This window comes from Canis aureus, chromosome 27 (genome assembly GCF_053574225.1).
Source record: "Canis aureus isolate CA01 chromosome 27, VMU_Caureus_v.1.0, whole genome shotgun sequence".
In the NCBI taxonomy this organism is placed as follows: domain Eukaryota; kingdom Metazoa; phylum Chordata; class Mammalia; order Carnivora; family Canidae; genus Canis; species Canis aureus.
Window position 1 is genome coordinate 22,589,256 of NC_135637.1, and position 21,978 is coordinate 22,611,233.

General features: G+C 44.5%; 1 protein-coding gene and 1 long non-coding RNA gene across 6 annotated transcripts in view; one reads left to right on the forward strand and one right to left on the reverse strand.

Moving 5' to 3' along the window:
* Positions 1-21,978, forward strand: part of SGSM1 (small G protein signaling modulator 1) — an 80,075-nt gene that overhangs the window by 55,350 nt on the left and 2,747 nt on the right. For 3 of the 5 annotated variants that reach the window (XM_077876083.1, XM_077876084.1, XM_077876085.1), the window contains exons 16-24: positions 279-407; positions 5,095-5,277; positions 6,562-6,630; positions 8,554-9,144; positions 11,513-11,637; positions 13,552-13,634; positions 17,462-17,571; positions 18,758-18,854; positions 19,932-20,099. In XM_077876083.1, coding sequence (XP_077732209.1) covers positions 279-407; positions 5,095-5,277; positions 6,562-6,630; positions 8,554-9,144; positions 11,513-11,637; positions 13,552-13,634; positions 17,462-17,571; positions 18,758-18,854; positions 19,932-20,099 — 1,555 coding nt within the window. Of the gene's footprint in view, positions 1-278; positions 408-5,094; positions 5,278-6,561; positions 6,631-8,553; positions 9,145-9,262; positions 9,381-11,512; positions 11,638-13,551; positions 13,635-17,461; positions 17,572-18,757; positions 18,855-19,931; positions 20,100-21,978 lie in introns of those variants that run through there. The other 2 variants (XM_077876087.1, XM_077876088.1) reach the window with 2 other exon arrangements.
* On the reverse strand, positions 9,731-14,268 carry LOC144300057 (uncharacterized). The gene is made up of 3 exons (XR_013366699.1): positions 14,153-14,268; positions 10,719-13,029; positions 9,731-10,670 (listed from the first exon to the last, which is right to left on the reverse strand). It is a non-coding gene; the product is annotated as an uncharacterized LOC144300057 (long non-coding RNA).

The following is a 21,978-nucleotide window of genomic DNA, read 5'->3' on the forward strand; positions in this document are numbered from 1 at the left end:
TTCCCCACTTAACATTACACTTTGAACATCTTTCTGCGTAAGTTCTCGTGGATGCTCCTCCTGTCCTTTCTACTCTTTCTTGGTTTTTCCTATGTAGGGATACATTGTTCCCCCATCAGCGGGCAGTTGGGGGCTTTCCCAAATGATGCCATGATGGCTTTGCTTATTCACACCATGATCTCTAAAGGCCAGATCTGAGGAGTGGGCCTGCCAGGTCACAGAGTCCACCTTCTGGTTTTCTGTTAACCAAACCCTTTACTTCCTCCCACTTACCACAGAGATATGAGGAGCAGGAGCTGCTACGCCTCATCTACTATGGGGGCATCCAGCCAGAGATCCGCAAGGCCGTATGGCCCTTCCTCCTAGGCCACTACCAGTTCGGGATGACAGAAACAGAAAGGAAGGAGGTTGGTTGCCCCCAGTGGGCAGTGGGGTCTTTGGCAACAAAAGGAGCCAGGTACTGTGGGGCTGGGTGTGCTCTGGTTCTGTATTGGACCAAGATGGGGCATGGGGATGTGGGGGAACAGGAAGCTCTAGAGCGGTGCTTTCCAGTAGAAATACAATGCAAGCCCCAGATGCCATTGTTTACATTTTTTTTCATTGTTTAAATTTTTATTTTGAGATAATTATAGATTCACATACTTACAGGTAATAGTACAGAAGGATCTCATGTATCCTTTATCCAGTTTTTCCCAATGGTAGCATCTTACAAAACTATAATACAATATATCAACCAAGGCATTGATATTTGTGTGTGTGTGTGTGTGTGTTGTACATGTGAGTGTTATCTGTGTGTAGGTTTGTATATCACCAGCGCAGTCAACATATTAAACATCTCCGGTGCTACCAGGGTCCTCGTGTTGCTCTGTTGTTAGCCACACCTCCCAGCCTAACACCTGGCAATAGCCAGTCTGTTCTTCATTCCTGCAATTTTGTCATTTCAACAATGTTGTGTAAGTGGAATGTAGTATACAACCTTTTGGGATTGACTTTTTCACTCAGCATAATCCTCTGGTAATCTGTCCTTTTTTTTTTTTAATTTTCTTTATTTATTCATGAGAGATGCAGAGAGAGAGAGGCAGAGACACAGGTAGAAGGAGAAGCAGGCTCCATGCAGGAGCCTGACGTGGGACTCGATCCCAGGACTCCAGGATCATGCCCTGGGCCAAAGGCAGGCGCTAAACTGCTGAGCCACCCAGGGATCCCCTAATCTATCCTTCTTATGGCTAAGAGTTCTGTGCTGTTCCATGACCTGGGTATGTCACAGGTTGACTATCCACCTGTTGGTGGAGAGGTGGGTTGTTTCCCAGTTTGGACTATTACAAATAAAGTTACAGTGAACATTCATGTTTTTGTGGGAGCGTAAGTCGTCCTTAAGTGCTCAGGAGTATAATTGCTGGGATACACGCTGTGAATGCTTAGTTTTGGAAGAAACTGAAGCTTTTGCAGTGGCTGAGCCATTTCATACTCCCGCCAGCAATATTGGAGTGATCCACACCTGAATCTGCCCTGGGGTTTTAGTCTCATTGCTGTGTTTTATGTTAGCCACTCAGGCAGGTGTAAATGACATTTCATTGTGGTTTTAATTTGCATCTCCCAAATAGTCAGTGATATCAAACATCTTTGCACATGCTTACTTCCCACCTGTGTATCTTTGGTGAAGTGTCTGTTCGCATCTTTTGTCCATTCTCTAGCTGAATTGTTTGGGTTTTTACCGTTATTTGAGAGTTATTTATATATTCTAGATACTCCTTCTTTTTTGGATAAATGGCCATTTACCGGCAGATAATTTTCTCCCGGTCTATGTCTTGTCTTTTCATTCCCTTAATGAGATTTTCTGCAGAACAAATTTCTAAATTTTTGATGAGGTTCAGTTGATCAATATTTCCTCATATACATTGTGCTTTTGGTGTCAAGTCTAAGAACATTTTTGCTTAGCCCTAGGTCCCAAAGATACTCTCCTGTGTTTCTTTTCTCAAAGTTTTATAGTTGTACATTTTACCTTTAAGGCTGTGATCCATTTTGAGTTCATTTTTGTATAGAGTGAGTGGTTTAGGTCAAGGTTCATTTTTTGGCCTGTGATGTCCAGTAGCTCCAGCACCATTTGACAGAAAGGCTATATCCTTCCTCCATTGAATTGCTTTGGTGTCCTTGTCAGCAATCAGATGGTCATATTAGTGTGGATTTTTCATTCTGTTCCGTTGATCTAATCCCACCCTGCAATGAGTAATCCTCAACTGATAACTACACTGGAGCACATATGTTAATCTTAAATGTTTAGCTAATGTTTTAATAGTCCCATTTTGAAAAGTAGAAAGAAACAGATGCTCTATATTAAATATTTAAAAATGATTAGTTCATGAGAAGTTGCAAAAAGTGCAATTGAGAGGCCATGCCATACCCATCACTTGGCTTTCCCCAATAGAAACATCTCCTAGAGCAGTGGGGCATTATCAAAACCAGGATGTTAGCATCAGCATACCGCTGGCTCCACTACAGACCCCACTAAGATTTCACCAAGTGCTGCATTAGCTCCTGTGTATGAGTGTATGTGGCGGGGGGGGAGGTCCTAAATCATTTCATCAAGATGAAATTAATTTTAGCAATATGTTTTATTTAACCCAACGTATCATATCCAAAATATTACCATTTCAGGGTATAATCCACATAAAAATTATTGAGATATTCTACATTTTTTTTATTCATACTAAGTTCAAAACATGGCATTTTACATTCCATATCCAAATACCACCTGTGCTATTATATATTTGTCAGTAAATTGACTCACTGTGAATATCGTTTATTGATTTATTTTTAAAGATTTATTTATTTATTCATGAGAGACACAGATTGAGAGAGAGAGGCAGAGACATAGGCAGAGGAAGAAGCAGACTCCTCCTCGCAGGGAGCCCGATGTGGGACTTGATCCTGGATCCTGGGATGATGGCCTGAGCTGAAGGCAGGCGCCCAACCGCTGAGCCACCCAGGTGTCCCAGTATAGTTTATTTAAAAAGGTATTTTACACTGAGGAGGGCACTTGATGGGATGAGCACTGGGTGTTATACTATATGTGGCAAGTTGAATTTAAATTTAAAAATATATTTAAAAATAAATAAATAAATATTTTATATCCCTGCCATCAATGGAAAACTGACCATAAAAATAAATAGGATATGACAAAAGGTTATAATTCATTTCCACATAAATGCTGTAGCCTACCTTAGGACTGCTCTCTCTTTGTTAAAAAGGGGATTATGAAGGGTTATAGGAGGTGTTCAAGACACTATAGCACCAGACTGACATTTCCCATAATCCTAAAAGTTAAAGGGGAGCTGAAGATAGAAATCGCACTGTGATTCTGTATAAGAACCCATGCCAGTGAACGATGATCTAAAATCATCCCAGGGATAGCATGAGGCCCCTACCATGCTTCACCCTCTGCCTGGTGGGCTCCTGGCAAACAGGAACATTGTTCTGGGGGTACCAGGCCCTGTGCTCGGGACCAGAGACCCAGCAGTGCATTAGACGAGGTCCTTGCCAGTTTAGTGGGGGTTGTGCAGAGTCAGATGGAGGGGGCAAACCCAGAGGTTTTAAGAGCTCCTAGGAGGCACCTCTGCCGAAGGCTCCCTGCTTGATTTCCAGGCAAGTGGGATGAGAAAGGGCCTCTGGAAAGAGGGGCAGCAAGAGCAAAGCCTGGAGACAGGTGCATGATGCTGTGTGCAGGTATCTGTGTAGGTTTGTGTGGGGAGGGGTAGGAAGTGCGTGGTGGTGGAGAACATAAAGGACAGGAGGGTGGGGGCCACAGTGAGAGGTGGGGCTGGTGAGGAGGCTGCCAAGGGGTAAATGTATAGGAGGGGCCAAGCTCGGACAAGCAGGCACTGGGAAGGATACTATTGGGGTCATCCTGGTGCAAGATCGTGGAAACCTAGCTTAGGAAAGCAGTGAGAACGTGGAGGTGTGCTGGGCTGAACCTTCTGGTGGTCAGTGAGTGGGAGGACACGCCTTGGGGTTTGGGGTAGCCTTGGGGCTACCTCGAGCCTCTCTCTGGAAGCCCTGAATAACTAAATGATTCCCCACCGCTCCCAGCCCAGCGATGGGGCAGGCTCCCTGCCCTCTCTCTTCCCCTTTGTACCAGTCCACATCCTTACTTAGATCAGACTGTCTGCCCCCATTTATGCCCAGAGGCCTGGCAAACACAGAGCCTGTTACCTGGGCCGTGTATCAGGAGCAACGCAAGCTGCTCTCCTGTCTGCTGACACAGCACAAGAAAAATACTTGAAATCTATAGCCCTGCTATAAGGCCGCTGCTGGAGTAAGGGGAGACGTTGGTTTTGTTCATCTTTGTATTCTCAGCACCTGGCCCCACACTGGGGACATGGGAGGCCCTCAGTACATGTGTGGAGGGAGTGAGTGGATGGACAAATGGAGTGGGGCATTCTGCTCGTCTTGTTTTCCCTATGCCTAGCGTGGTACCTAGCACATAGTAGGTGCTTCCCGAATTATGGGTAAATGAGTGGACAAGGAAGGAGAGAAGGAAGGTAATAAGAAAGGAAAGAAACTTCCTTTCTCCAGTCCCCCTTCAGTACCCTAGACTTAGTACACTGCCTGGCAGAGTAGAAGCTCCACAGATATTTTTTTTAAATTTTTATTTATTTATGATAGTCACACAGAGAGAGAGGCAGAGACATAGGCAGAAGGAGAAGCAGGCTCCATGCACCGAGAGCCCGAAGTGGGATTCAATCCCGGGTCTCCAGGATAGCGCCCTGGGCCAAAGGCAGGCGCTAAACCACTGCACCACCCAGGGATCCCGCTCCACAGATATTTGAATGTGTATGTGAATGAATGAATGAATGGATGGATGAATGAATATAAGGGAGGAAGCAAACACTGAAAGAGAGAAGTAGCCTCACACGTTTGTGTATCCCCAGGGCCTAGCCAGCGCCCTGCACATAGTAGGTGTTCAGTCAGTGTTCATTGGATGTCCATGAATGATGGCTGGGTGTCTCCAGGGCTGAGGGCCCCAGGTCAGAGCCAGCGTCCTCTTTTGGGTTGGGCTGGCTCTCCTCCAGGGTGGTGTTGCCTCTGTCCCGGCAGGTGGATGAGCAGATTCACGCGTGCTATGCACAGACCATGGCTGAATGGCTGGGCTGCGAGGCAATCGTGCGGCAGAGGGAGCGGGAGTCCCATGCAGCTGCCTTGGCTAAATGCTCATCAGGGGCCAGCCTGGACAGCCACCTGCACCGGATGATGCACCGGGACTCCACCATCAGCAATGAGGTGATGCGCACCACACATCCGGGAGCACGGGGGCGGGGGGTGATTAAGGCCAGAATCCCCTCTGTTTAGCTGTTGCAGGAATGGTGATGGCTGGGCATCTGGAGGCAGAATCACACCCCTAGTGTTTGGGTGGGAGGTGACTGTGGAGTTTGGTAGACCTGCATCTGAATCCACCCTCACAATTTCCTAGCTGTGGGGCCTCAAGCAAGCACCTTTACTTATGGGCCTCAGTTTCCACATCTATAAAATGGAAACAGTCATTTGCATAGGGGAGGTTTTGTGTGTGCAGCTCACACGAGGTAGTGCATACAAAGCACCTAGCACAGAGCTAGACCTTCATGTGATCTGCAAACGCTCGCTGAGTACCCACTATGTGCCGGCGACCATCAGGAACATCCTGGAATGCCAGGAACACTCCAGTGACTGAGTCTCTGCTCTCACAGAACCTCCAGTTTAGCATCCCAAAGAAGGAGCTGAGAAGAAAGTTAATTCTCTTCACCAGTGACGTACACTCATCAGTTGCCAGCAATCATACTGCATAGCATAGCAAGCAGCCACCAAAAGTCAATGGCTTCTCACAGTAAACACTGAATGTGTCCTCACCATCTGGCTCAGCTGAGCACTTCTGCTCAGAGTGGGGCTGGCAGGGCTCATCCTTGTGCCTGCTGTCAGTGCCTGGTCAGCCGGAAGGTTTGTCGCTCTTTGCTGGGCTCTCTCACCTGTCTGGGGTGAGTGGGCTGTGCTCCACACCCTCCGGCAGGCTGAGCTGGGCACGTTCTCATCATGAACGCAGATCATAAAAAGACAAAGTGGAAACACATGGGTACCGGTTAAACCTCTGCACTGGTGAGGTTGCTGACATCCCACTTGGCCAAAGCAGGAACTAGAAGTTATAGGGCAAAAGCATGTACACAGAGAGGGGATTGAAAAAAAAAATCAGGCTATTAGTGCCAACCAGTCACTCAGAGTTGAACTTAAATACTGGAAGTCTCAAGTACAGGGCAGTTAAAGGTGAGGTTTTCTGGTTGCAGGAGTAGCAGGGAGGTGGGGTCCAGGGGCTGCTGTGTGACTCCTGAGGAGGCTCCAGGGAGTAGAGGGAGTTCCCCTGCCCCCCACTCTCCTTGTACAGACAGGAGCAGAGGCACTGATGGGCCTGCCCAAGTCAGGAATAGAGATGAGACCTCACTTGCAGAATCCGTGCCTGAGCTGAGTGCAGGGCCCCAGAGCCTGGATGCAGCCTCACCCCTGCTCTCTTGGCCACTTTTTTTTTTTTTTTTTTATCAGTCCTCCCAGAGCTGCAGTTCCGGCCGCCAGCATGTCCGCCTGCAGAGTGACTCCAGCAGCAGCACACAGGTGACCTTCGGAGGCCCCCCCCCTCACCGCCCCCCCCCCCTCCCCGTCCTTCCCTCCCCACTCCACCCACACATTCCCTCCAGCTTGGAGTAAAGGGAATGGACGCTAGTCATCTACAGGTCTCACTTATGGTTTATTTGTTTTAGCTTTTTTTTAAATTTTTTTATTTTTTTATTCTGATAGACATAGAGAGAGAGAAAGGCAGAGACACAGGCAGAGGGAGAAGGAGGCTCCATGCCGGGAGCCTGACGCGGGACTCGATCCTGGGATTCAGGTAGGCGCTAAACCGCTGAGCCACCCAGGGATCCCCTGTTTTAGCTTTTTCTACAAGCATTAAAACTGGAGTTTTTGGTTACATAAGTAATACATGAATCTCTTCTCCTTGTAAAAAAATTAAAATCTTGGGGATCCCTGGGTGGCTCAGTGGTTTGGCGCCTGTCTTTGGCCCAGGGCGCAATCCTGGAGTCCCGGGATCGAGTCCCATGTCAGGCTCCCTGCATGGAGCCTGCTTCTCCCTCTGCCTGTCTCTCTGCCTCTCCTCTCTCTATATATATGTCTATCATGAATGAATGAATGAATAAATAAATAAATCTTACAAAAAAATTAAAATCTTGCAGAGAAAACTGTTTGACTTTGACCATTCCTAATCCCTACTTGCCCTCCCTAGACATATCATCATTTGGCTATGTGTCCTTCCAGATGCTTTTGTTTGTCTGTACATACACAGAACTATATATGCAATAAGTAAAGGATATACTGCAGTGTTTGGTAATTTTTGAACATTTCTACATAAATGCTATCATATGTGTTGTTCCACAGCTTTCCATATTATGCAATGAAATGTTAACTCATCTCACTCAATATTAAAAAAGCAAAGCCCCCAAAATACACATACTCTGTCACCTTTTGTATAAAAAGAGGAAATATGAATATTAACATACCTATTTTGAAAAACAATGAATGAATAATTCCGAAACAAATCAGAATGGTTACCTACAGGGAAATGGGGAGGGCACAGGAGAAGAATCTACGTTTCCCTGAATATCCCTTGTTTTCTGGTTCCGACTTTGGAGTTAAGTACATTTTTAAATTTTTTACGATTTAAAACAAATCGAGAAGAAAAATTTAAAACTCAAAAACATGATTTTAACAGCAAATCAAATGGGTGACACAAACAGACAGAGAAGAAATATTTCATGTCACCTTGGAACGTGGTCTTATACTATATCCCTGATGGAATTTGACCTATGAATATAAAGAACGACAAGTCTTTGAGATGTATCCTGGAGGCTTTTTTTTTTTTTTAGTTTTATTTATTTATTCATGAGAGAGAGGCAGAGACACAGGCAGAGGGAGAAGCAGGCTCCATGCAGGAAGCCTGATGTGGGACTCAATCCCTGGACTCCAGGATCACGCCCTGGGCTGAAGGCAGCGCTAAACCGCTGAGCCACCCAGGGATCCCCTATCCTGGAGGCTTTTGCACAATGTTATATATACATCTCACTACTTTTGAAAGTAGTTCTGTAATAACCAACCACATGGATAGAATATGCTTTTTTAGCTGTTTCCTATATTATTAACCAATTTTTTACTTAAAAAATTATGTGTATATGATTTTGTGAGATGAAAGGTATGCTCCCTGCTGCTTCAATTCCCTAGTACTCCCTCCTTAGGCAATTTCAATGCTTCCTTATTTCTGGATTATTCTGTGTGTTTCCTTGCAATAGACCATTTTTTAATTTTTCACAACGGAAGCATATATTATACCTGGTTCCACCCCCCACTCTTTTTCCTGGATGTATAGTGTTCTGCATGCATGTTCCATAATGGAACCAGTCTGCTGCTGATGGATATTTAGGATGCTGCTGGAAGGAGTGCCATAATGGACATCCTAGTCTCTGTTTTTCTGCACCTTGTCTTCAGGTGTTTGAGTCTGTGGATGAAGTGGAACAAGTGGAAGCAGAAGGCAGGTTGGAGGAGAAACAGCCCAAGATCCCCAATGGGAACCTGGTGAATGGCACCTGTTCTCCAGACTCTGGCCATCCTTCTTCCCACAACTTCTCCTCGGGCCTCTCGGAGCACTCAGAGCCCAGCCTGAGCACAGAGGACAGTGTCATGGATGCCCAGCGGAATGCCCCCCTGGCTCTTCGACCTGGGGACAGCAGCGTGGATGACGGGCAGAGCAGTGAGGCCACCACCTCCCGGGACGAGGCCCCCCGTGAGGAGCTGGCCGTGCAGGACAGCCTGGAGAGTGATCTCCTTGCCAATGAGAGCATGGACGAGTTCATGTCCCTCACTGGCAGCATGGACGTGGCCCTGCCCGAAAAGGAGGGGGCCGCCATGGAGGGCTGGGGGGGCAGCGAGGCAGAGAAGCACAGCCAGGTGGACAGTGGGGACAATCTCTCAGAAGAGCCCGAGATGGAAAGTCTCTTCCCTGCCCTGGCTTCTCTGGCCGTGGCCACTTCTGCCAACAATGAGGCGTCCCCTGTGTCTTCCAGCGGCGTCACCTACTCTGTAAGTTACCAGGATTCCCCTCCACTCAATTTTCTTCCCAAACAGCTGTGGGAGGGTGGGTGTGTCCCATGAGCCTCAGTTCCCCAGAATGACCTCTGGTCTGTCACATCTTCCTCAGCACAGAGGTTGCCCTGGAGAAGCCGATTTGGGAAGGAAGACGGTAACTATACTGTACTAACCTAAAGAACACAGACTTTGGAGTTCTAACCGTCCTGGGTTCAATACCAGCTGAGGCACATCACTTTGTCTTTCTGAGCCTCAGTTTCTCTACCAGTTGAGTACCTTCCCTCCTGAGCTGTTCTCTGTATTAGTGAGTCCAGTCCCCCATGCCTAATGTGCAGTGAACTGTCAGTCAATCAGGTCCAGCATCTTTTAAATACTTAAGTTTCCTTTCTGGCCAAAAAGTCTAAACCAAAGGATGTCAGTTGAATGGGATGTTTGCTGAGCCAGGCAATGGTGTATCCATTTTCCTTTAAAGAACTTATTATTTCTAAGATATACATGCCCATAGTTTAAAGAGTCAGACAAGGCTGAATAGGAAACCAGAAGTGCCTCCACCTGCTCCCATGGAGCTCTCCCCCAGAGGCAGTAGCAGTTACTTATTATGCCCAAATTATATTTTTAAGATTTTGTTTATTTATTCATGAAAGACATACAGAGAAAGGCAGAGACATAGGAGGAAGGAGAAGCAGGCTCCCTATAGGGAGCCCAATGCGGAACTTGATCCCAGGGCCCTGAGATCATGACCTGAGCTCAAGGCAGATGCTCAACCACTGAGCCACCCAGGTGCCCCTTCTGCCCAAATTATATGGTGTTTACCCCCTGTCTGTAAAGAACAGTATGTAAAGTATGTGAATAACATACTTGTGTTGCTACTTCTTGATCTTTATTGTCTTTTTCTTTAATCCCAGACATTCCACATCCACACCCTCACCACACAGTGACACCTTCCCAGCCCCATCCATCCACTACAGTTATAATAACTTTAGTTAAATGACTCTTTAGTGTTCACAGTAGTATAACAACATAATGTATATACCATGTAGGAAGATGCACTTATTTTTTTTCTTTCCTGTACAAAAATTTTGTTTTCTCCACGTGCATCTTCATTTCCTTGTCTGTTTTCTTTTCCTGCGTTTGCTTCATATGAATCATCATTTCACTTCCCCATCCTCCAAGGTGTGCCAGTTTTCTAAATCTCTGCTGAAACATTCAGACACATCAGGTTTTCTGTTCATTTTGTGTGTCTCAAGAAGTATCTCTGGGGTCTTCTTCAGTCTGCTGCTCCCGATGGAGAGCTGTCGTCTTGGATTTTTCTCTGCCTTCACATAGAATTTATTTTTGCTTTTGGATGATCCAGCTGCATGAGCTGTAAACCTGATCTGAGGCCTTTAATTATCCAGGGAGCTGTATTTTACACTTCATTTGACACCTCTGTTCAAGACAAGCAGTGGTCCTCGGGACCCCAAATGTTAGTTTTTCTTCCAGGGCTCCCTTACTGGGGATGAGGCTCTTTGGGGGTCCACCTTTTTTTTTTATTTTTTTTTTTTATTTTTTTTTTTTGGGGGGTCCACCTTAATGCAGGAAAGTCTCTTACTAGATTCCTTACCTTGGTGGAGAAGGACCCCAAAACCATTCAATCAAAGCTTACATTTTGCCAATTTGGGAGCTTCCTTCATGACAAAAGCCAGATTTGATATTTTCTTGCTTTTGTGGGTTAATTTTTAGCCTTGAAATGCTCCTTATTGGGCAGCCCCGGTGGTGCAGCGGTTTAGCGCCGCCTGCAGCCTAGGGCGTGATCCTGGAGACCCTGGATCGAGTCCCACATCAGGCTCTCTGCATGGAGCCTGCTTCTCCCTCTGCCTGTGTCTCTGCCTCTCTCTCTCTCTCTGTCCCTATGAATAAATAAATAAATAATCTTTTAAAAATGCTCCTTATTTTTCTCGCATATCATTGCACCTTTTCATCAGGTGAGGTCAAGGCAGCAAGTCCAGCATATGGCCAGAACCAGACTCCTAATCGTTTCCTCCATTCTTCCAGTCCGGTGTTCAGCAGGGAACAGGGAGGACCTCCAGCTAGTTATAACCCTCATCCACTCAGCGGGGATAATTAGTCTGTGCACCTTAGAGAATTGTTTTGTTTCATAAAAAGGAGAAAAACAAAAAAAAACTTTCATCATACAAAGTGAAAAGGTACTTTCTCAGGAAACAACAGAAATGAAATCAAAGACCTACCTGGCTCAGGGAGAGGATGTGGGCTTTTCGGTGGCAGCTGGAGAGGGTGAGGAGGAGGGAAAACCTCTGGAATCTGACCTCTAGGAGGAGTTGGGGTATAATTGTTTTTTCCTTCCCCTCCTGGGGGCCTGTAGCCAGAGCTCCTGGACCTGTACACGGTGAACCTGCACCGCATCGAGAAGGACGTCCAGAGGTGTGACCGCAACTATTGGTACTTCACGCCCGCCAACCTGGAGAAGCTGCGCAACATCATGTGCAGGTGGCTGGGGTGGGGAGTAGGGGGATCTGTAGGGGCATGGGAGGTGGTGGCAGAGGCGAGGGCTACAGGGAGCCCCCTGCCTCTACAGCTGGCACCTTGCCAATCTGGCACGTATTCCAGCCCACACTGACAATAAGATAACAATCAGAGCAATGATAATAACAGCATTTATTAAGCACTTACTTACTGTATATCGGGTACTCTCTCCTGAGCCCTTTACTAACACTGTTTCACCTATTCCTCATAGTAAGCCTGTGGGGTAAGTATTACCCCTTCTACAGGTGAGGAAATGGAGGTTGAGGACTACCACGGTGGTCAAGTCCCCCAGCGGGGCAGTTACCTGAGCAGGAACTCATACTCACATCTCTCGGGCTCTAGAATATGTGCTTTATTTCCTTAAGCCAAGACCTGGAACTTCCTATTACTTTTCACTACATGCTAAATATTTTATTTCTTAAAATATAAAAGTAACTCAAGCTTATTAAAAACCTAAATCAACCGGCGAAACCAGAAGTTCATAAGGTCTAAAGAGAAACTGTTTCCTTCTCCAGTCATAATTCCCCTCACGAGAAGAAACTACTGCTAACAATTTAGTGAATATCTTCCCTAGCTAGCTAGCTATGTTTAAAATATGTGTGAAATCACAGAATAGATAGTATATTATATATCACATGAGTACATACATATTTTAATGTTTTTTTAAAAAAATTTACCTATATGGGATGAATACTATATTTTTGTACAGCTTGCTTTATACGCTTAATAATGCATCCTGGACATTTCTCGATGCTATTCTAACTGAGAGCTTCACAAATTACTAGTATAGCCCACAGGCCAAATCCAAGCCACCACTTATTTTTGTAAATAAAGTTTTATCAGAACTCATCCATGTGCTTTTGTTTGCATAGTATCTATGATTGCTTCTGCAGAGTTGAGTACAGAGAACATAAGGTGTATAAAGCTGAAAGTAATTATTACCTGGACTTCTCAGGACAGGTTTGCCAACTCTTGCTCTAACTCATTTTTAACAAGTACTATATTCTATCTTACAGTCTCCTCTAGCAGTCATTGACCCCCAAATTGGAGTTGAGGAGATACAAATATAATGAACTTTAATATAGTATGCTACATTAGAATGAAGAGGTACTGGAGGTGAAGGAAACATAGACTGACTTTTGCTGGGTTATAACCTTGGGAGAAATCATGGAAGGCCTCACAGAGGTGGTGACATTGAAGATGGCCTTTGGCAAAATTAGGAGAGACTCAAGACAGCACTTAAAATATGCATACCTGGTGGTGAGGCCATCTGGGCTCAAATCCTGTCTCTGCCACTTATTATTAGGTGTATGACTCTATGCGTGTCACTTTTATCTGTGGGCTCAGTCTCCTCATCTGTGAAATGGGATATAATAATACCTTTCTCATATGATTGAGAATTTCATGGTACAATACATGTTTAGTGGCTGAGTATACAATAAATGCTCAGTAAATATTATTATTATTAAGGGGGCAAATGGGAACTCCAGGCACAGAACTGGCAAAGCACAGGGGCATGAATGTGTGCCAGAGAAGAGGAAGTGCCAGGAAGTGATGATGGGACTGTGAAGATGGATAGGGAGGAGACACTGAATGCCTTGTACCCTTAGTGAAGGAGTTTGCACATTGTTTTGTCATGTAGTGGGAAGCCTGTGAACAAGTGGTGGACTCTTTGAGTTGGGCTTTAGGAAGGCCATTGTGGTGGCTGAGAATACGATGTTCGAAGAGAGTGAGACTGGGGAAAGGCATGCAGCAGGGAGCTGAAGGAGTGAGTAATTCAGGTGAGGGCAGGGGGACTGTGTAGGGAGGAGGGAGAGAATTGGGTTGGAGAGACGGGTCATGATCGCCATCCTTAGGCCCCTTGTCTCTCTCTTATAGCTACATCTGGCAGCACATTGAGATCGGCTATGTCCAGGGCATGTGTGACCTCCTAGCTCCATTGCTGGTCATCCTGGATGATGGTGAGTATGTCCTCCCCACTCCAGGGCCAGAGGTACAATTTTCTTACTACTATATAGGAGGGATGTTAACCTCACTTTGTGACTCCATGGAATGGGTCAGTACAGGTGCTCAGAGGACCTGTTGGTGAACATAACAAGGTCCTGGTGAAATAAAACATCTTATTTTTCCACATTAGCCAGGCCTAACACTTTTACTGCCAGGTGCCCAACACCCAGCCAGGCCTTTGCTAGCCACAGATTGTACAAATGTGAATGGAAACAAAGGAAAACCCAGGGTCAGATGTCTTCACTGGTGAATTCTACCAAACAATTATTTACAAATTCTTCAAAAAGAATAGGAGGGAATACTTTCCAACTCACTCTATAAGACCATTCCTTATATGAGGGCCCACTGGTACCTTGGTACTAATACTAGACAAAGACATCACAAGAAAAAAAAAACTACAAACTGGTGTCCTTTATGAATATAGAGACAAAAATCCTGAGACACCTGGGTGGCTCAGTGGTTGAGCATTTACCTTTTGCTTAGATTGTGATCTCGGGGTCCTGGGATCAAGTCCTGCATCGAGCTCCCCACAGGGAGCCTGCTTCTCCCTCTGCCTGTGTCTCTGCCTCTCTCTGTGTCTCTCATGAATAAATAAATAAAATCTTTAAAAAAAATAAAGAGAAAAATCCTTAGCCAAACAGTGAATTGAATCCAGCAAGATCTAAGAAGGACTATTTACCATGACCCCATAGAATTTATCCCAGGAACACAGGCTGGTTCAATGAATGAAAATGAATCAGTGTAATTCACCATATTAATAGAATAAAGGATAAAAATAACACAGTTGTCTTAGTTGACAAGGAAATGGCATTTGACCAAATCTGACACCCTTCCATATTAAAAACACTCAACAAACTAGGAATAGAAGGAAACTTCCTAAACATAAAAGGTACGTAAGAAAAAACTACAACTAGTTCATACTCAAGGTGAAAGACTGATTGCTGTCCTCCTAAGATCAGAAGTAAGGTAAGGATGTCCACTTTTGCTACAAAAAAGGTTCTAGACAGGACAATTAGGGAAACAAAAGAAACAAAAGGTAGCCATACTGGAAAGGAGATAAAACTGTCTATTGCAGATGATGTGATTTTTGTATATAGTAATCCTAAGGAATAAGAAAAAAAAGTATTAGAGGAGCCACCTGGGTGGCTCAGTCTGTTAAGTGTCTGACTCCTGATTTCAACTCAGGTCATGATGTCAGGGTTGTGAAAGCGAGCTTCGTGTTGGGCTCCACACTAGGGATGGAGCCTGCTTGATTTTCTCTCCCTCTTTCGCTGCCACTCCCCCTCTAAAAAAATACTGGAACTAATAAAAAAAAGTTCAGCAAGGTTGCAAGATACAAGATGTATATACAAAAGTCAGTTGTATTTCTTTAGGAAGGCAATCCCATTTGTAATAGCATCTAAAAGAAGATTTATATTAATTTAAGAGAGGAAGTGAAAGATTTGCTGGTTCAGTTCTAGACCACTGTGATACAGTGAAGATCTCAATAAAGTGAGTCAAATGAATTTTTAGATTTCCCAGTGCATATACAAATTATATTTATACTATACTATAGTTTATTAAGTGTGCAGTAGCACAGTTCGAAAATAACGTACATACCTTAATTTAAAAATATTTTATTGCTAAAAAATTACGAACAATCATCTGAGCTTCCAGCAAGTCATAATCACTGATTAAAGGTCACTGCAACAAATACAATGATAATGAAAATGTTTGAAACATTGCAAGAATTACCAAAATGTGACAGAGACACGAGGTGAGCAAATGCTGTTGGAAAAATGACATCAGTAGACTTGCTTGATGCAGGGTTGCCACAAACCTTCAATTTGTAAAAAATGCAATATTAGAAAAGTGTGATAAATCAAGGCATGCCTATATACCAAGACTGTAAAATATTGTTTAAAAAATTAAAGATCTAGGGCACCTGGGTGGTTCAGTGGTTGGGCATCTGCCTTCAGCTCAGGGCATGACCTGGGGTCTTGGGATTGAGTTCTGCATCAGGCTCCTTGTAAGGAGCCTACTTCTCCCTCCTATGTCTCTGCCTCTCTCTGTATGTCTCTCATGAATAAAGAAAGAAAATATCTTTAAAAATTAAAAAATTAAACATCTAAATAAATGGAAAGACACCTCATGTTTATGGACCAGAAGACTTAGTAGTGTTAAGATGGCAATACTCTCCAAATTGAGCTAGATTCAGTGTGATCCTGTCAACATCCCAGATGCATTTTTTTTTTTGTACGAATGGGCAAGCAGATGCTAAAACTCATTTGATAATGCAAGGGATGAAAATCAATTTTGAAAAAGAAGATGTTAGAGGACATACAGTTCCCAATTTCAAAACCTACTAGAATATTATAGTAATCAATAGAGTATGATACTTTGACAAGGATAGACCTTGTAGATGAGTAAAATAAAATTGGAAGTCCAGAAAGAAGCATTTCTGGTACATTTATGTCAGTTGATTTTGACAAGGGTGCCAAGACATTTCAGCTCAGTGAGGAAAGAAGAGTCTTTTCAACATATGATGTTGAAACAACCAAATATCCACATGCACAAAATTGAAGTCAAACTCCTACTTCATACTATATAAAAACTACTAACTCAAAATGGATCATGGACCTAAATATAAGAGTAAAAACTGTAAAATTATTAGAAAAAAACAGGCATACATCTTTGTGACCTTGGGTGTAAAGCAGCGATTTCTTAGTTATGACACCAAAAGAATATAGTGGCATAATTAAAAATAAATTGGACTGGGGACACCCAGGTGGCTCAGTGGTTGACCATCTGCCTTTGGCTCAGAGTGGCATCCCGAAGTCCCAGGATCAAGTCCTACATCGGGCTCCCTGCATGGAGCCCTCTTCTCCCTCTGTCTATGTCTCTGCCTATCTCTGTGTGTCTCTCGTGAATAAATAAATAAATTTTTAAAAAAAGAAATAAATAAATTGGACTTAACAAAATAAAAACTATTGTGCTTTAAGGACACCAGATATTAGAAGAGGGAGAAAAGGGTACCATTTTCAAACAAATTTTTCTAAATGCTGGCTGAAACAATATGAAACTGGTTTCTTTACTGCAGGACTTCTCAGAGCCTTTAATTTCTCAATATATGTAGTCCCTCTCTAGCATTTCCCAGTTATTGGACCCTTTCTTTGCATAATTCTTTGCCTGTTAGCACCCTTCCAGTATTGACAATTGCCATTTTAATTCAGTGGTTCCCAGACTTCAGAATCCCATGAACTGTTAGAATTTCGAAAAAGAAAAAAGTTTGGGACCAACGAAACATCATCAACTTTTTATTAGAGTAAATTGGGATCTTTTAAAAGACTATCTGGGGGCTTCTGGCTGGCTGAGTTGGTGAAGCATCTGACTCTTTGTTTCAGCTTGGGTCATGATCTCAGGGTTGTGAAATCAAGCCCCGAGTTGGGCTCCACACTCAATGAGGAGTCTGCTTGAGATTCTCTTCCTCTCTCTCCCTCTGCCCCTCCCCTGCTCTCTAAAATAAGTAAATAAATCTTTAAACAAAAATAAAAAGAACGTCTGGTGTCAGCATCATCTCTTAAAAGAAAGGCCATTTCAGCCCCTCGCAGGTGGGAAGTACTTAATGACTGCAGAGCTCTCTCTGAAGTGGGATACACTGATGCTCCCTCCTCTGCATGTTTCTCCTCTGGCTGTGGACTTCAGGAACCGGCTCCAGGCCTTTGACCTTGGGATCACCTTGGGAGCTCGGGTTCTTTGGGCACTGGCAGAGGTGACTGTTTCTTCTGTGCTCTTTCCCCAGAGGCCCTTGCCTTCAGCTGCTTCACGGAGCTCATGAAGAGGATGAACCAGAACTTCCCCCATGGAGGCGCCATGGACACACACTTTGCCAACATGAGGTCACTGATCCAGGTATGACCAGTCCTATTCAATAATATACCTTCTTCCGCTTCAGCCTAATGGACCTCAAATCAACGTAACAGCCATGCTTAACCTAACTCAACTCAATTCAGTTCATTTTAACTCAGATCAGCTCCACTGGATTCATTCTCACTGAGCATTTATTCAGTCCAGGCACTGTAGCTACAGTAATAAACAAAATATGGCTCTCGCCCTTAAAAAGATGCTTGCTTGTACTGATCCTTTCCCTCAAAATAACATTTGGGTATATTTCTCACACACACAACTTTTTTGAGCTATAATTCACATACCATGCAATTGACCCTTTTTAAATATACAATCCAATGGTTTCTAGAATAATCTCAGTGGTGAAACCATCACTAATTTCAGAACCTTTTCAGCACCCAAAAAGAAACCCCTGTAACCACGGTAACATAATTTCCTCTCCCTAGCTCCTGGCAACCATTAATCTACTTTCTTTCTCCATCGGTTTACCTATTCTGGACATTTCATAGAAATGCAGTAACATAACTTCTGTGTCTGGCTTCTCTCACTTAGCATCATGTTTTCAAAGTGCCTCAACATTGTAGTGCGTGTCAATAGGCCATTCCTTTTTCTTGCCAAATGATGTTCCATTGGATGGCTCTGCCACATTTTGTTTATCCAGTCATTCATTGATGGACATTTGGGTTGTTTCTACCCTTGGGCTGTTGGGAATTGTGCACTGTGAACATTCGTGTACAGGTTTTTATGTGGCCATCCGTTTTCTTTTCTCCTAGTGATATACTTAGGAGTGATATTACAGCTGCACCACATTACATTCCCACCAGCCACATACAGGGGTTCCAGTTTCTCCCCGGCCTCACTAACACCTTGTTGTCTGCCATTTTGACCCTTATCGTCCTGGTGGGTGTGGAGTGGTATCTCATCATGGTTTTGATTTGCATTTTCCTGACTAATCATGCCGAACATCTCTTATGTACTTTATGGTTATTTGCATATCTTCTCTGGGGACACAACTGGGTTGACCTGAACTGGGTCAATTTTCACTTCAAATCTTTGGCCCATTGTTTAACTCTACCTGGTCTAAGGGGTTGAATGGCATCCAGTCTGAAGGTGGACCACCCTTTATTCAGCGGACCCCTCTGGTGCAGCCTCCTGCCGGGAGGCTGATGCCAACCTTTTCTCCCTTGTGCAGATTCTGGACTCAGAGCTCTTTGAGCTGATGCATCAGAATGGGGACTACACTCACTTCTACTTCTGCTACCGCTGGTTCCTGCTGGATTTCAAGCGAGGTATTGACTTCAAACCAGGGACTTGTTCCCAGACTCTTTGCAGTAGAATCTCAGGGGAAGAAAGGTGCCATGGAGGCAAGCTGGGAGTGTTGGAGCGAAGCTGGAAGAAGAGAGTAACACCCATCTGTCGAGTTCTGTTGACTCACCTGCCCTATTTTGTAACAACACTACGCAGTAGGTGTTGTCATGGTTCCTATTTTACAGATGAGGAAATTTAGGCCAAGAATTCAATTCAGGGATGTAACCAGTAGAGACAGGATCTTAGGCCACCTCTGTCCACCTCCTAAGTCCAGTTAGTTCCTACCTGTTCTGTTATGCTGCTTATCAGAGGCAAGGCACCCCTTGTCCTGTGCAGCATGGTGCCCATGTGACTTAGAAATGGGGTATAGCACTGCACACTGGTATTGTGCAAAATGAGGGTGATGCTGATAAGAGTTTCTACCCTGCAGGGAGGTGTTTACTAAATGCCAGGCAGTGCACTGAGCCATTTCTATGTACTTTCTCTTCAAGCCTCACCCTGCTTACAGAGGAGGAGAGGAAGAGGCTGGTGTCAGGGAAGTAACTAGCCCAAGGTCACCTTGCCAGTAAGCGGTGGGACTGGATTCGGACTGAGTTTATTGAGTACAGGAAGCCGTCTCTCCACCACCGCTCTCTCTAGTTTCTTGGCTAGCCCCAGTGGCAGCCGCCAGCTCTGCCTGTGTGCAGAGGCCAGGGGATACCCCCATGGGTGCTAAAGGAGTTGTTAGGTACAGGGAGAAGGGGGAACACCGGTCAAGGAGCAGAGCAGGGATAGGTCAGTGTAAATTAAAGCTCACCATGCTCAGTTTCTCCCCTACAGAAGCTGGAAACTTAGAACCCCGCTAGTCTGCACTGACAGTTGGGGAAACTGAGGCTTCTGATGGTCAAATGGCAAGTCCAGGCCTCCTGCCTCCTGACCTGAGCTCTGTCTGTTGTCCGCTGCATGAGGGCAGAAGTACAGGGCACAGCTGGCCTGGGATTTTCCCAGAGGGAGGGCAACACTGTGAGCTCTGTGGCTGACCCTCTCCCCATGCATGTGCGTGCTGGGTGTCTTGGCAGAACTCGTCTACGATGACGTCTTCTCTGTCTGGGAGACCATCTGGGCAGCCAAGCACGTCTCGTCCGCCCACTATGTCCTGTTCATTGCACTGGCTCTGGTCGAGGTCTACCGTGACATCATCTTGGAGAACAATATGGATTTCACGGACATCATCAAATTCTTTAACGGTACCTGCATGACCAGAGTGTCATCGGTGGGGTGCGGGCTTCTGACAGGCCCCGTCCTGGGGCCTCAGAGGGTGGGAGATGTGTTGAGATTGACACATAGTAAAGGGGATATACAGAGGTTCCATCTGCTTCTTGTGTCTATTTCCAAATGGATGAACTGACATCTTGTAACACAGAGAATGAATTTTTCTCAGGAATCTAGCAGAAGGAGCATGGGTGTTGAAATGAGGCTCACAGGTAAACCTGCCTCTGCCACTAACCAGCTGTGCCCATGGATAAGTCACCCCTCCTCTTTCTAAGTGTCACTTCCTCATCTGTCAAATGGGGTAAAAGTGTCTGCTTTGAAGGGCTGATATGCACAAAAGCAGCCGCAAGGAGGCATTTGAAATGGTGTGAGAAAGGCACAGCCTTTGAAGTCAAACAGGTATGGATTCTGATCTCAGCCACTTGGGAGCTATGTGACCTTGGGCAAGTGACTGCATGTCTATGGGCTTCAGGTTCCTTGGGGATAGAATGATACTAACACCTCCCTCACAGAGATATTGGAACAATTAAATGAGACAACATGGATAAAGCCTACACGTGATACCCACCCAGCTCATAGGAGGGGCCCTGTAGCTGGAAGCTCTTGCTACTATTATCACTATTTAAAATTTTAGAAAACTAAAGATAATTTTGAAAAAAGCAAAAGAAGAAAAAGAAAAGCTGCCTTTGACCTTACCCCAGAAACCTTTTTTTAAAGATTTTATTTTTTAAGTAATCTCTACACCCAGCGTGAGGCTGGAACTCACAACTCCAAGATCAAGAGTCTCACACTGTCTCAACTGAGCCTGCCAGGCACCTCAGAAACATTATTTTTTTTAAATCTTTTTATTTTGAAATAAGTGTAAATTTAGAGAGAAGTTGCAGAGATAGTACAAAGAGTTCTTGATACCCTCCACTCAGCCACCCCTAATGTCTCTATGTTACCTGGTCCTAGAACATTTGTCATGACTAAGAAGTAAACATTGGTACGTTACTCTTAACTAAACTACAGACTTTGATTTTGCCTCTTTTTAAAGATCTTTTTATTATTTGGGAGAGAGAGGAAGAGGACATAAGCAGGGAAAGGGGCAGAGGGAGTGAAAGAAGCAGACTCTCCATTGAGCAGGGAGCTGGATGCTGGACTCGATCCCAGGACCCCAAGATCATGACCTGAGCCAAAGGCAGATGCGTAACCAACAGAACCACCCAGGCACCCTTTGCATGGTTTTTAAGCGATGCCCTTTTTCTGCTCTAGCATCCAACCCAAGAAACCACATGGCATTTACCGGGTTCATTGAAAAAACTTTTTCCCATATCATCTTTTCCACAGTCAAAAGAAAATAATATTTTTATTTCATTCTTAGATAAGTACAGTGATTAATGGGATTATGTACCTGTTGGCTTTGTACAGCTTCCCAAACCTTGGAACCAGATTGTACACCATCACCTTCACTTATTTCCTGTTCCACAGTGATTTTCATGTGGCTTTTGCTTTTTTCTCAAACTTGGTTTTTCAATTACTTGCAGAAAAACCTAGCATTGCAAAGATATAAAGTCATTGATAGGAATGCAGTGCAATTTGTGACCTCCCTGGCACCATACTGGTTTGTGGGGTGTTGGACAGATGTGGAATATTATTTTGTCTCCCTCACAATTTCTGTGAGTTCCCAGTGGCATCCTGGGGTACCTTGGTAGCTAGTTTGGGAATCATGGTCTTAGTGCATTTTTCCTCCAATAAATGATTTCTTTATGATAAACATCTGGTTTAGGATTATTCTGCTTTAAAGATCTGATCAGGGGTGCCTAGGTGGCTCAATCGGTTAAGTGTCTGCCTTCAGCTCAGGTCATGATCTCA